A 15,704-nucleotide genomic window follows, 5' to 3' on the forward strand; every position below is an offset into this window, starting at 1 on the left:
TAGGTCTCAGTTTTCCAGTATAGTCACGTGCTGGCAGTCATTCTTCATGGCATAGGCTTCCACTTCACAAGCACCGGTGGACACATGAACTTGTGGAGTGACTAGTCTTGCATGTCCAACCTGGTGCTCTCCAGATGTTTTCAACTACAACACCCATAAGCCCCAGGATGCATAAATTGGCCATGCTAGCTGGAACTGATGGGAGAGGATCTAGGGAGCACCAGTAGGGAGAAAAGTGGACTATAGACTTCTTCAATAGGCTTTCCAAATGGCAGATTCCGCAGATTTTGTCATTAGAATCATGGTTGCCTAAACAACCATGCGATTTGATTCACCACAGAGGACACAGCAAGTACCAAATGTATGACATAGGAAGGTAGGGCACACAGTCTCTCTGGGGCATGGGGAGTTTCAGTGCTCCTCAATGTCCCACTCCCATAATGGTCAGAAGAGTCTACACAACCTTTTCTCTTCCATGGTTGGTGTAGTGCTCTACACAGTTGTATTAACTTTCAGGTCCCTGAGGATTTTGTGGCATGCTTGGTTGGGGAGCTGCCACCTCAGCAGCTCGGTGAGAAGGGACTTCTGTACATGAGATGTGCAGGCAGCCACTTGGTGTTCAGTACATACATTTACCAAAACACTATAAGATGAACATTTTAACCTCTTCTGAGAGTGCCTTCAGGAGGCCTACCTTACAAGGGAAGATCTGATGTGGACATTTTATTAAGTAGGCCATGTCATTGCTAATGCAGAGGTTACGTAATGAAGTTTCATCTTTTTCCATTAATGTTACAATTCATTTATCTCTGTCATCTAGGTTAAAATATCTTTCCATTTGAATTTCTAACAGGCACATATTTCCTTCCATATGAACGTCTCTGTCCTTTGTTATTGGTTGTAGAGCTCTTAGTCCAAGTTTTCCCTCTACGTCTTTGTGAAATCTTTGTAGAGCCTGGGGCAGGGTGTTCTCTGTAGTAGCACCAGAACTTTGGAATCTGCTTTCTTGGAAAGCCTCCCTCCCTGCCTCAGTATTAGAGTTCAAACAGGGAGTAAATATTTTAATTTTCTTGTCCTATTAAAATAGCTTACACTCTGTTGCCTTTGGTTTTTATTGTTTTTATATATGAACTATTTTTTCATTTACAGTACATTGCCTTGAGTCCTTTTCTGGTAGAACATTTTTTAAAAAGTAATTTTACTTGAAATCAGCTAGGAGATGTGTTTTAATTTCTAGCCAGTGGGTTTATTGTTTTCATTATCAATGTTTTAAAAATGATTATTTGTGCCCTTTCAGTTTTCTCTCGTGTGTCATTATGAACTGCTAACAGTTTCCTAAACAAGAAAAGTTTATTCTCTTTTGAGTGTTTCAAGTTATTCCCCCCCCCCTTGCCAAATACTGTCCAACTGGCAAAGTGGGATATCCTCTTGATCTTATCATATGGCCAAATCTACTGGCTACAGGATGTCTGAAAGCTGCTGTTTATCAAAAGCAGGATAGTAATCTCCACTGGCTACACAGCAAATCCTATAATTGAAAAGAAAAATGTGCTTGACTTTTTGTCCAAACAAATACAGTCCTTAAAGATGTGCTAAGAACAATTTGAAAGAATATATTTTAAGAATTCACTGCGTATGTGATGTTCGTGTTTCAGAAGATATAATGCAAGTGCTTTACCCAAGTACGAGCAATAAAAATCTCCAGTTTACATAATTGTGTCAACAATAATTTCAGCTACATACTATAAAAAAGCACTGAGCTGATGAATGCTAAGTTTCACTTTAGCAGTGGCTGGAAGTATTCATTCTTTCCACTTTCTTCTGCTGCACAAGCCTTTGTTAACATAAAAATTGTGATTTGTGTGTCCTGTTTAAATTCCTGAATCCTAACCCAGCTTTAATTTTAACCACTTGCCTGGTTGTCATGGGAGGGTTCTGACCTTTACCAGTTGAGACTGGTATGACAGTTACAAATTTATCTAGAGAGCTCAAACCCAGCCCCAGCAATCCATTGGCTGTCACAAGCAGAGACATCACCTTGCCGACAAAGGCCCGTATAGTTAAAGCTATGGTTTTCCCAGTAGTGATGTATAGAAGCGAGAGCTGGACCATAAAGAAGGCTGATCGCCGAAGAATTGATGCCTTTGAATTATGGTGCTGGAGGAGACTCTTGAGAGTCCCATGGACTGCAAGAAGATCAAACCTATCCATTCTTAAGGAAATCAGCCCTGAGTGCTCACTGGAAGGACAGATTCTGAAGCTGAGGCTCCAATACTTTGGCCACCTCATGAGAAGAGAAGACTCCCTGGAAAAGACCCTGATGTTGGGAAAGATGGAGGGCACAAGGAGAAGGGGACGACAGAGGATGAGATGGTTGGACAGTGTTCTCGAAGCTACGAACATGAGTTTGACCAAACTGCGGGAGGCAGTGGAAGACAGGAGTGCCTGGCATGCTCTGGTCCATGGGGTCACGAAGAGTCGGACACGACTAAACAACAACAACAACAACAACTGTAATGTACTCTGCATTGGGCTGCCTTTGAAGACTGCCCAGAAACTTTCAGCTGGTGAAGAAGATAAGATTAGTGTAAAGGTAAAGGAACATTGGACGGTTAAGTCCAGTCCAAGATTAAGTATAGAGTGGTGTATTATTATGGAGCAATTCTCTATAATGACTCTCCCATCTGGAAATGAAATTTTGAAATTTTGAATGAAAGGCTGTTCATTCTGTTTGAAATTGGTATAGATTTAATTAGTTTTGTTGTACTGTATGTGATTTGATGGGCTTGCCTTTCCAACCTTTGTATTTTGCATAGAGAAATTACACATTAACTTATTTCCTAATAGAGTTTTAACCACTTTATTTAGAACCAGATGGTCAAAGAGCTGGAGGCCCGTGTCCACCAGTTGACTGTGGAAGCAGAATCCAGTAATTTGCAGCATCAGAAGTTATCTCAAGAAAAGACCAGTCTTGAGCAAGCCTACCAGGCTGTGTGTACAGAACTCGAAGAAGTCAAGGCAAGGTACTTAATGAATGTTTCCACTTTGGATAATAGGTGTAAAGTTATTCAGTGCCACTTGTAATAAAACATTAGTATTTAGTAATAACTGACTGGTAATTGAAAACAAAATGTTGCATTTTGAGTTTCATAAATATCTGGGTATGTTTTACTTGCCTATTTACTTGGATCACCTATTTTGGAATAATTTTCTCACCTTCTGATGTGTTTCCACATTAATGGGATAAATCAACATTATGATAATAATAGCAGAGGTTCAACTTCTAAGGGGGTAGTGATGTTGATACGTTGTAGCAAAAACAACAAACCATCTTGTGACACCAAGGAACATCAATGGTTGAGGAATTAACAGTTCCATGGAGAAATACAATGAACCTAAAAAGAACCCAGGATAATCAGCAAGATAATGTAGTGTAAGCATTCGTGAACTTTTCCTTCTCCTTGATCCAGATAGTAACTTTATGAGAAAAGTGAATGTATAAGCAAACCTTCACCTGCCATTACCTCAGATAATGTGCTTGATCTTTCTCTGTTATTGGTTGCTTCTCAGGATTTCCCGATGGTGGGTGTGGAGTCCCTGATTGAAAATGGAGCTCTATATATAGCTATAGGAACTGGTATATGAAACCACTTGTATTCTCCTTGGTTGTATTTTTGTAAAATCAGTTCATTGTTTGAAGTGATTGTATTTTCATGCTTCATTAGAAAATGAAGATTAATATTGTTCTGTTCATGCTGTAAGATGTGTAAGAGAAGAGAACGTTATGTTACGTCAGATACCTCTGCTTAGATTTCCTTGCAATATTTGTAGATGCAACTCACTTCAGAAAGAAAAGGGGCATATTGTACAAGACTTTGAGCAGAACATTCTCACTCTTCAAAGCAAATATGATGATGACATAGATTTGTTGAAACAGGAACATGCTCTTTCTGCAGCGAAAGTAAGTTCACTCAATAATAGGATAAGCTTATATACAGATATGCTTATATATAAACAATATATTAAAGCAAGTTTTCAGTGTTAATTTTTGAGGTTTTATGCTTGCATACGCATGTATAGATATGACTGGGTTTAATTTAATCAATTGAGTCTTCTCAGCTCCCTTAATATCCTTATATGCATGCATGTTGACAGGGTTGAAGTCTTAATGGTTCAACGTTAGTTTGTTTCTAATCAGGTGCCAATGACTATTCTATCAGTAACTATAGTAGTATTTGCATTTTAAGGACAAATAAAATATGGAGGGATTGAGTTGTTAAGATTTCTGTATCTTTTCCAAGTAGATCATCTTCTCTTCCCCGTCTTTTAAGTTGAACTTTGAAAAAAGTTTATCTCTGCCGGAGCTAATACAAGACCAACATTCCCTTGTCTATTAAATCCCTACAGGCATCTGATGTGATTGAAGAATTAGAACAGTGTGTGTCGCAATTAAAACAACAGTTACTGGAATCAGAACATCAAAGGCAGCAACAGCTGAGGGTGAGCCCTGCATTTTTCACTCAGGAAAAATGATGAGCTTTTTTTTTTTTTTTTTACTACTTTCTGTGATTTGTATGAATAGAATGCTCAAGTGAGAGAGTTTCTGGAGTTCTTGAAAATGTGAGCCTATCACTCAACATCCGCAATAATGGAATATGTTCTTATTTCTGGCTAAACCCTTTAAAGAAACTTGGGGGCTATTTGTCTTATTTCCTTGCTTATTGAACTGATATGAAAAGCGTATATATCAGTGGATTAAAGAAATGCATACAGTGAAGTTGAAAGTAATCCCTGGGTCTGTCTTACATAGTGATAGCTACATTTGTATAAATTAGTACATTAACAACAACAACAAAGTCGCATGGCTCCTACATTTCAAATATCTGGTGCCTTTTCCTTGCTGTCCAAATTATGCCTGGTTCTTATTCTTTCTCATTCCTAACCAGTAAATTCACTGCATTTCCTTTTCAGCTTTCCACTGCCCGACATAATTTTCTTCTTTATCCATTAGCTGCCTTTACTATGAGTCGTGTAACCCAGTGCTCCCCGACCTTTTTATCGCCGCGGACCAGTCAACATTTGATCATTTTACTGCGGCCCGCTGAGGGGGGACGTTGATTGCTTATATTTTATTTAGATTGTTTTGATTTAATAATTTTAATTTAATTGTATTTAAATGTTCCTTGGGCGGCCCGGTACCAATTGATCCACGGACCGGTACCAGTACGTGGCCCGGGGGTTGAGGACCACCCATTAGGGAGAGGAGGCCACATTATGCAGTTAACTGTTGTGGTATTTTGCTCATGTATGCAAACCTTTCTCCCCACTTAGGGGTGGGGGCATATGGAAACTGGTTCTGCATGTTTGCACATCTCTAATGGGAGACTGGAACTGGTGGCATCTTGAGCTCAGATTCTCACACCTTTTCTATAGAACAGTTTTTCACCTGTTGATTAGCTAAGTCATCTCCCCGCCATCCGATCAAACTTGCTGTTACATGTACATTGAATATGGTTATCAGATAGTTCCAAAAGTTTTATTTATCATGTAATCCAGTGTTTTTCAACCTTTTTTGGGCAAAGGCACACTTGTTTCATGAAAAAAATCACGAGGCACACCACCATTAGAAAATGTTTAAAAATTTAACTCTGTGCCTATATTGATTATACCGTGTTTCTCATATTATAAGACATGTCTTATATTTATTTTTTCCTCAAAAAACACACTATGGCTTATTTTCAAGGGATGTCTTATTTTTTTCCTCCTCCTCCTGCTGCGGCCGGCATTGCTGCTGCGCCTATCACTATGTCTTATTTTCGGGGTATGGCTTATATTCCTTGAATGCTTAAAAATCCTGCTATGGCTTATTTTATGGGTATGTCTTAAAATATGAGAAACAGGGTATATAAAGTAATTCTCCCACGGCACACCAGGCAACATCTCGCGGCACACTAGTGTGCCGCGGAACAGTGGTTGAAAAACACTGATGTAATCCTCAGTTCCTTGACCTCTATTTTTCAGGATCAAGAACAGACATATATGCAGGAGAAACTTCATTTAGAGAGAGATCTTGAAAAGAAGGTAATGAATTGAAGTATCAGATTTATTGTATGGAATATCCACTGTAGCCATTAAAAGATTTATTAATGAACCGTAAAATGCAAATGTTGGCCAGAAAAGGAACACAGAACTGGTGAAATGTAAAAGCTTATCTGCCAAGGAGCTCAACACGGCTACCTACCTGTAACTAAACCTATTGATGTTCATCATATTCACTAGCATATTTTAGTCTATAAAGTGGGGGGAACCCTCTTAGGTCAAAGATTTGAATAGTGCCCTGTCTGAAAATGCTTAAGATCTTTCAGTAATTATTTTTAGTTATAATGACATCCAGATTTAAAAGGTTGAATTGGAAGATCTACTAAATAAAAAACAAATCATGGCTTATATTTGCCTGTTCTCCAGATTAATCAATGAGGCAGAGACTGGAGGACACAGGCTCATTCCAGCCCAATACACCAGCTCCTTGGCCAGATTGAGAAAAGTAATACAGTATTAAACTGTTTTCTTCTACTTTCAATCTTCACAACCCCCTCCTTGCTGACAAGCCTGTCCTTGAAATTTTCATGGCAGTCTATCAACCCCAATCACCCAGAATTCTTAGCAAAATACAGAACTATTTCACTTGAGGTCTATTTTTTTCTATCAGTGTCTGAATTTTTGTAGGAAACAATGGAGAACAGAATCATGTATAAAGAATCCTGCAAATATCTCTCTTGATTGTCATACACTTTTTGGAACTCTTAACAGGTTCCTGAGAGTACAAAAGAGTTATGTTTGATCTTTGCTGTGTGTACTTTCCCTTGCAGCAGTGTAGGAAAACGTAAATCAAGACTAGCCAACTTTGCTTTTCCGGAATGCGAATGATAGTGTGGTTGTTTTGGATATATGTTGTTGGGTGCCTGTTGGCCATCACTCAGTTGATGTCTTGATTTAAAAGATATGCCCATTAATGCAGCTGCCCACTGCAGATATGGTAGTGTAGAAACCTGGTGTTTGAGCTGTGGATAGTTCTATATGGGTTGTCTGTGATATGCTAAAAGCATATGTGTGTCAGTAGCCCACATACCACCTCTTACCACATACCACATATCTTATTGAAGCCAGGGCAAGGAGCAGCTACCGTAGAACTGATGATCATCAGGTCTGGCAGTTAAAATGCATTGGAAAAGGGGAAATGTGGTTGCATTGATATATGCTATAATAATAATAATAATAATAATAATAATAATAATAATAATAATAATAATTGTCTATCCCGCCCTCGGGCTGGGTTTTCCCAGCTACCCTGGGCTACTCACAACATATAAAAAAATGTAACAAAACATCAAACATGAAAAAACAAAATATCCTATTCAAACAACAAACAAACCAATAAAGCAATAGAAATCAATAATAACAGCAGCAACAATAACAATAATAACAGTTTACAGTTATACCCAGATTAAAATAACCACCAACCCCAACTAAACATTTCACAAAAACCAGCCCGACAAAAACAAAACAAAGGAACCAAAATTAGAACCATTTAAAACATTTTAAAACATTTTAGCCAGTTGCCCCAAACCAAGAGATTACTTGCTTTACATCGGGGGTAGCTAACTCATGGCCCCATGTGGCATCCCCAAGCGATTTTTTTGTGGCTCCTGAAAATCCAATCACATTGAGGCTGTGCTGTCACATGGTAGAGCATAGGTTTCTGCTCTTGGGGGTGGGGTGAGGTGGGGATGTGGTAAAGTTGCGTTCAGTGATTTAAAAATTGCACTGAGATTGCCTTCTGAGCCCATAGGTTTGACACCACCATCTTCAGCATTTTGTGTGCATTTTCTGGTGTGTGTGTGTGTGTGTGTGTGTGTGTGTGTGTGTGTGTGTACATGCATGGGAGTGTGGGGTGGCTTCTCTTTTTGCCATGTGCACTTTTTTTGTCCACTGGCAGTTGTCCTTTGAAGGGTTCTCCTGAGGATAATATATGACCCCAGGGCTGAAATTATTAGCCATCTGTGGTTTACCTACAAGGAATAAAAACAGCCCTTAAATGCAGCTACATTAGTAGGGGCTAATTCAACAGATGTATTCTAGTGTTATTATTTTATTTATTGCAGCATATTAAGCTTGAAAACTCCACTAGACAAATGAGGAGAACTATCTCTGCAACAGACATGAAGTTGACAGTTCCACATAGGTATCAGAACCATATCAAAGGAAGAAACAACCTTAACACCTATTCTGCCTTGGGCAAAACCACTGGGAACATATGTCTAGCAAGTTTAAAGATTTGACTCTGTTGGACCAATAAAGAAAAGCAGACCTCAAAGTAAAAGAAGTATATTAGCTGGTCTTCATGGCTTTCCATAAATTTTGACTTATTTAATTGAGGAAGACGTAGTGAGAAATATCTAGAGTATGTAAAATCTGTGATCACATTGGTCAAGAATGGTGAGATGGCAGCTTTCAATCTGCTTTGCAGTACAAGGTGGCAAAAGGGACAAAGCTCTCTTTGGCAAGTTCCACTAACAAGAAATAATTTTAAAAAAAACATTTGAAACTCTCAGTTATGCTGTTTTATTTCTTAACACTACTATATTTTACATGACTATCTGGCTCATGCTCACTTAGCTTTGTCCCAAGTTCACTTGCATCACTGGTCGGGGTTACTTGCACCTCTAGTGGACAAAGACAGGAGTAGGCTTTTACAGGAAATGGACTGGCCCTTTCCAGCCCTGGGAGGAGTGCAGGGAGCGTTCACGCAACACACACATTGCAGCTGACACGCTAATGTGTCATGACACAGAGTTTGGAAAGCTCTACTTTAAATAAGCCCTTAATATTGGACTGGAAAACAAACTGGGAGCATTGCAGATACAGTGGTACATTGGAAGTCGAACGGATTCCGTTCAGGAAGTCCGTTTGACTTCCAAAACATTCGGAAACCAAGGCGCAGCTTCCAAGTGGCTGCAGGAAGCTCCTGCAGCCAATTGGATACTGTGGAATTGGTATACCAACAGTATACAAATCAATATGGCTAACCTGATCCAAAACACTCACCCACCCCACTCACACACAAAACAAAGACTACCACAGCCAACCATAAAGGAACAACCAAAACCGAGGCCAACCCCAACATCTCTCACCACCAAAGGAACACAAGCAAACAGCAGAGAACCTACGCAAGCGATGCTGACAACCCACCCCCAACATATTAAGCAAAATAGAAACATCGTCAACCGACCCCCCCACCCTCCCCCATCTACCTCTCTTCCCCTTTTCTTCCCAATGTCTCAACAAATGAAACTGATTTGTAAAAATGTTATGAGAGACATTGCGCATATCTTTCTAAACCAAGAAAACCAATAATAATAATAATAATAATAATAATAATAATAATAATAATAATAATAATAGAAAACAGGTGATATGTGAGAATAGTGGTCTGTGCTGGTTAATGGGCAGGCTGCTGTTTCCGCATTCACTGAAGTTTCAGAACCATCTTCAAATGCAGCCCCACATAGAGTCTGTTGTGGAAGACCTCAGAGAATGAATGACAGTGACCATATGTCACAGTTATCAGGGTGTGTGATGGCTGGAGCGTAACTCTTTTTCTTTTTTAAACGTTAGATGCATGGGTTGCAGAATGACTTTGAGAAGGAGAGGAAGGATTCTCACAGGAGAATACGAAAAATGGAAGACATGCTGAGGTGAGTAAAATGGCTCCAGAATGTTCATGAGGAAGATTATGTTTTGTTTTTTAAATATTAATATTTTTATTGAAAGAATCTCGGCTATAAAGAAATAAATTGATACAAAGGGAAAAGGGGGAGAAGTGAGGGGATGGAGAGAATAAAGATGTGTATAAGAAAGAGAGAGAAATGTGTATGTGTGTGTGTGTGTACACACACACACACACACACACAAATACATGCAATGTAATATACTCCCATACATTCCTATACATTACCGTATATATTCATATAGTGTTATTATCCTTATACAGTGGTGCCTCGCTAGACGAAATTAATTCGTTCCAGGACTCAATTCGTCCTACGAAAATTTCGTCTAGCGAGTCCCGGTTTCCCATAGGAATGCATTGAAAGTCAATTAATGCGTTCCTATGGGCTCCGGGGGCCTGGCGGCGGCAGCGGTACTTACTCTCTTGGCTTGGGGAAGGCAGGCAGGCGCTTGTTCTCTTGCCTGCCTGCTTCCCCCGAGCCAAGAGAGGTGTGTGCCACCGCCTCCCCCGACAGAGCCAGCATTTGACAGGGCTTCGGAACACCCATCAGATGCGGGCTCTGTTGGGGGGGGGAGAGGAACGAAGGAAGAGAAAGCAGCCCCCCCCCCCGACACAGCGCGGATCGGAGGAGAAGCCTCCTCTGATCTGCGCTGTGTCGGGCTGGGTGAGGGGAAAGTGGGGCTTTCGGCAGCCGGTGAAAATGTCCCCGCACCGGCCCGCTTCTGCTCCGGGTGACGGGGCCGAAGTGCGCCGATGCGGGGGTGTTTTGCCGGCTGCCTTCCCCTTGGCTTGGGGAAGGCAGCCGGCGAAAACATCCCCGCACCGGCGCGCTTCTGCTCCAGGTGGCGGGAAAGATCCTCCTACGATCCCCTCTGTGTGACAGGCGGGATGGAAGGGAAGTGAAGGATCTTTCTTCCATTTCCCCCCATCCCGCCTGTCACACAGAGGGGATCGTAGGAGCCTTGAGAAGCTCTTACGATCCCCTCTGTGTGACAGGCGGGATGGGGGGGGAAGTGAAGGATCTTTCGTCCACTTCCCCCCATCCCGCCTGTCACACAGAGGGGATCGTAAGAGCTTCTCAAGGCCCCTACGATCCCCTCTGTGTGACAGGCGGGATGGGGGGAAATGGAAGAAAGATCCTTCACTTCCCCCCCCCATCCCGCCGGTTTTGTGCCGGGCGGCGGCAGAAGGGGCTCCTCTGCTTCTCCCGCCGCCGCCTGGCACAAAGCCGGTTTCGCTTCCCTCGGCAGCCGCCACCTGGCTTCAGACGGCAGCTGCCGAGGCAAGCAGCTGTGTGCCAGGCGGCGCAGGAGAAGCGGCTCCTCCGCTTCTCCCACTGCCACCTGGCACAAAACTGACATCGGACGGGGCTTCAGAGAGGCGCAGCGCTTCTCCGAAGCCCCGTCCGATGCTCCCTGGTGTCCGTGGCATGGTGGTGGGAGGAGTAGTGGGGGAACGGATCAGTTCCTCCACTTCTCCCCCCCTTCTTCCCGCGCTACAGCCCTTTGTGTTGCGCTGGTCTCTGCCGGTTGCCATGCAAATAGAATCAGGAGTGGTGAAGTTACACTAATCTCTGCTATTTGAAAACTTTCACTATATCCTCATTTCTCAGTGTAAAATGAAAAGGGTGTCTGCATTGTAGGTAAGGAGCTCTTCTCAAGAAAAGGCATCAAACTCTTGAGAAGAGTGCTGTTCTTTCTTTCTACTGTCCAACCAAAAAAGCGTCAAACAGTGAGGTCCAGAGATTAAAATTGCTGCCTGTGTTAATTGTGCATATCCAGTTGTGGGTTTTTTATGGCATTTGAAAAGTTCCTGTGCATGCAGAGTTTAATGTCACCTTTTGCTTATAGCTTTTATAAGCAGTAATATAACACTGACAATATGGTGATACAAATAAATATTGTATTTTGGTTTTTTCAGTGTGAAATATAGATCTGTACAGAGCAGTGCTCTGTAAATATTTGTCGAGTTTTAAAAGTTACCTGTAAAAACTATCTGTGCTTGTAGCAATATTTTTTACCCTCTCTGTTGCTGCTTCAAGACTGTCATCCAAGTGCTCCTCCACTTTCCCCCTGAAAGTCAGGTTTTGCATGAACATAATGATGGTGTACCTTATCCTATATGACGGCATTACAAAACCATTTAAGAGCCAAGTCAATGCTCCCTGTCCTGAATAGTGCCCTGTCTGAGCGCATTTGCCCATTTCCAACCCCCAGCTGCTAAAGGTGTATGCTTTTTTCAGCAGATGAAAGCTTTGGCAAAAACCACAAACTCCTCTTTTTAGTTCAACCCTAATAAATATTCCAGCACACTGAGATAAGAGAGCATTTACACTGAGAGCATTTAGTGTTGGTGGCTGCAGTATTAATTTAAATCCCAAAGATGATGCTCATACATTAAAATATTATCTTATGATGTTCTCACAGTTCTTTTTAGGTAATAGCAGCATATAAAGGAATAAAGGTTGTATTGTGTGTTTTCAGGGAATAGATGTATGGCCTGATTATGTACACCTGATAATCATGCAGAACCCAGAAGCATATATTCTGCATGGGAAGGAAATGGGGTAAAACAGCTATATTTTGAAAGAGGTGGTGTGTGTGTGTGTGTGTGTGTGTCTGTCTGTCTGTCTGTCTGTCTGTCTGTCTGTCTGTCTATATCTGTGTAGTGTTTTGTGTTTATTTCGTGTGTGTGCGTATAGTATGCCTTTACAAGTTCTCGACTTGGCAGATGTTTAGACTATCTACAGATGATTTTTCAGAGATTTGAGGCACTATTATAGGGATCTCATTGCTTCTGCGTGTGAGCAGCTGTTTTGTTTCACCATCATCTCATGTGAGACTGACTTGTAGTGCTTCAAGCTCTGTGACAGAAACACAGAAACATAGCCAGCACACTTGAGATAGAAATTTGTCCCTTTTAGCATGATTCTGAGTGCTTGCAGTAAGGTGCCTGTGACTGATAATACTGTATGCTCCTTCCACTCCATGCATAAAGCAGTTTTGAAACTGTTTTTTGACAGTTTTTGAAATTGTTATTTTTAATTGCACTTCCTGGTTTTCGTAAGTGAAAGGATGCTTAAATATCTTAAATGATTTATGCAGCCCCTTAAAATGAAAAAAAGTGTGAAATTTACTAGATCAGAAGCTGACTGATCTGGTCTATTCAGTTCCACATTTCTTTTGAATTCTGGGACTAGAAAAAGAGCAGCTGCAATATTCTTTTCTTCCCTCTATTATGTTCCTTCTGCTACTATCTTACAAATGCTTGCTAGATTAGGGCCACTGTAGCAGTGAAGATGTAGTCAGTCACTCCCATTAATCTAGAGAAATGGATATGGGTTATACCAAAAGCTGCACAGCAACTATTAAACAGCTTATCATCCCTCTGTGTTGCTTGAAAATCTAGACAATTGCTGCATGTTAACACAGATCTTGACCATGTGGTTAGAGATTATAGATGGGAGGTGGGGAACCTATCTGGGCCAAGTGTTGTTGGACAGGCCTCCCAATTTGGTTTGCTAGGCCATTTTGGTCACGCCCAACCACCTTCCCTACATCTCACAAAGTTCAGTGCCTGCAAAATCCCTTGTACAGAGTTTCCCAAGTGCCCAACCAATTGATTGCAAGCTTTGCAAGCCCTGCACTTTGTGAACTTTGCAATTCCATATTGTAATTGCAATTCAGATTGTAATACAATAAAACACAATATGTAAGAAATAAACTAAGCAATAAAATCACAATTAAAAATCAATATGATTTAACAATCATACATAGGTATATTCCTTTCACATCCAAACTAGAGTCAAAGAAGTCATGCAGTTTGAGTTTTACTAGTTGCAGGCTTAAGAGAGGTTACAGTGTTTCCCAAGTGCCCAACCAATTGATTGCAAGCTTTGCAAGCCCTGCACTTTGTGAACTTTGCAATTCCATAGAATTCAGATTGCAATACGATAAAACACAATATGTAAGAAATAAAATAAGCAATAAAATCACAATTAAAAAACAATATGATTTAACAATCATACATAGGTGTATTCTTTTCACATCCAAACTAGAGTCAAAGAAGTCATGCAGTTTGAGTTTTACTAGTTGCAGGCTTAAGAGAGGCGAACAATATTTTAGGGCAGTTTTAACAAGTATCCTGTCCTTTTCATCATGGGAAACACATTCAGATTTTTTTTAGAGGGACACAAATATGTTATTTCTTAGATAACAAACATAACACACAGTAGGACTGGGCGATATTAGCTTTTCAACATCATGGTGTATCGCCAACCAAACATCGCAGTTTGAAAAAACAATCTGCATTGTCTCTGCCCATGAGGCACCTGGTGAAACTGCTCCAGCTCTCACCTTGGGAGCTGATGTGGTTTTACCCAGGCGCTTGTGGGCTAGGACAACACAACTTGTTTGCCCAGCTCAGCTGGGTGGAGGGAAGGTTCCAATTCCCCAGCTGAGACAGTCCCACTGCGAGCAGGCAGAGCATCAGTGCTCCTTTTAACTGCTTGCTGTGAGGAGCGCCAACTACGCTCCCCTCAGCTGAGCAGTTTCACGGAGCCCCCACCACCGGCTTGTGGGAGCCAGCGTTGGGCTGGGGGCTCCTTTCACTGCTTGGTTGAGGTAAGAGCAGCTGCACATTCATCCTCAGTCGAGCAGTTTAAAGATGCAGAGGGAGGAACAAGCTGTATCGTCGCCTCGCCAATACAGCTTGTTTCTTCCTCGGCGTCGTATGAGGGGAGAGTGCAATGTTGATTTCACTCAGCGGTATATCGCTGGTGAAACCACCACTACTCCTGAGTCCCTCTGCTAACAGCGCTGCTGGAGAAAGGAATATACACAATTCTGCATAATCTACAAGTTTTTGCACAACAATTTTGACCAGTAAATGCATTTTTATGCCCATTTTGCCCTAGTATACACATTTATGTACAGATTACCTAGTTGGGGAACAGCATTGCAAATTTCGTAGAAATGTGAATTTTGAAGGATGGCTTCAGTTTATGTATTTTTTCTGAATGTGGAAATTAGGCAGGTTCATCTTTAAAGGTGAATCAAATTGAATTTCTTCCCCATCCCTACTTGGGAGTAAACCCCACTGAATTCACTTGGACTTACTTTTGAGTAGGGCCACACTGTTTGTTGGTATAGATGTTGCAGAGAATACCTTACCCTAAACTGTAAACACCATACACTGTTAATGGCTTGTTTTCTCCAAAACAAAACCATAAGGGCAGCAATTACCTAATGAGTCCCATCAGCGCAAGCTCTGTGCAAAGACATTACCTTGCACAGTGGGACTTGCACAATGGGGCATTCTCCCTCTCATCCCCTCACGATCTAAAAGGCAATGCAAACTGAAAAGGGATGGAGGCGGGGAAGAGAACTTAGGCATAGAGTTCTTGTAGCGATCATTTGGAATGAAAAGATCTCTAGTAGAGGAAGAGTCTTTCAGCAACACTGATGTAGAGCCCCTGCAGATCCCGCTTTCTCTCCCCCTGTTCTCTGATTAAATGGCTGTTGCTAGATGACAATTCAGGGAGGAGCCTGATGGAGCTGGGCTTTGAGTAGACTAGAGCAAAGGAGATGGAGCAATTTAGCAGTCCCATTTCTCTCTTATAACCAGGCCTTTGGCTGATTAACATTCCATGGTCTTTAAAATGTGTTTGGGGGGGTATTGTTTTTCATTCCGTTATATTTGTGCTCTCATTTTGTATTATGTTGTGAGCTGCCCTGTAATCTTTGGACGAAGGCATAGAAATCAAATGAATGAATGGATGACCAGAGTTTGATTCAATTGAGTGTTGTTCAAGCAAACAAATGCAGATTTGAACAGGAAAAGTTATTAAGTTAAATAGAGCAAAGGTTTGTTTGTTTTTTCAATCCTCTGAACCAAGAAATAAAATGTGAGCCTCTAA

General features: G+C 41.3%; 1 protein-coding gene across 6 annotated transcripts in view; it reads left to right on the plus strand.

Annotated features, from left to right (window-relative positions):
- Positions 1–15,704, plus strand: part of CEP112 (centrosomal protein 112) — a 206,747-nt gene that overhangs the window by 54,792 nt on the left and 136,251 nt on the right. For all 6 annotated transcript variants that reach the window (XR_015947984.1, XR_015947985.1, XR_015947983.1 and 3 more), the window contains 5 exons: positions 2,869–3,023; positions 3,832–3,961; positions 4,408–4,500; positions 6,022–6,081; positions 9,676–9,755. Coding sequence is in view for 3 of the 6 variants with exons in the window: in XM_035104026.3 (XP_034959917.2) it covers positions 2,869–3,023; positions 3,832–3,961; positions 4,408–4,500; positions 6,022–6,081; positions 9,676–9,755 (518 nt within the window). In the remaining 3 variants the exon portion in view is untranslated. The remainder of the gene's footprint in view (positions 1–2,868; positions 3,024–3,831; positions 3,962–4,407; positions 4,501–6,021; positions 6,082–9,675; positions 9,756–15,704) is intronic.

Source organism: Zootoca vivipara, chromosome 2, assembly GCF_965207765.1.
Source record: "Zootoca vivipara chromosome 2, rZooViv2.hap1.1, whole genome shotgun sequence".
Classification (NCBI taxonomy): domain Eukaryota; kingdom Metazoa; phylum Chordata; class Lepidosauria; order Squamata; family Lacertidae; genus Zootoca; species Zootoca vivipara.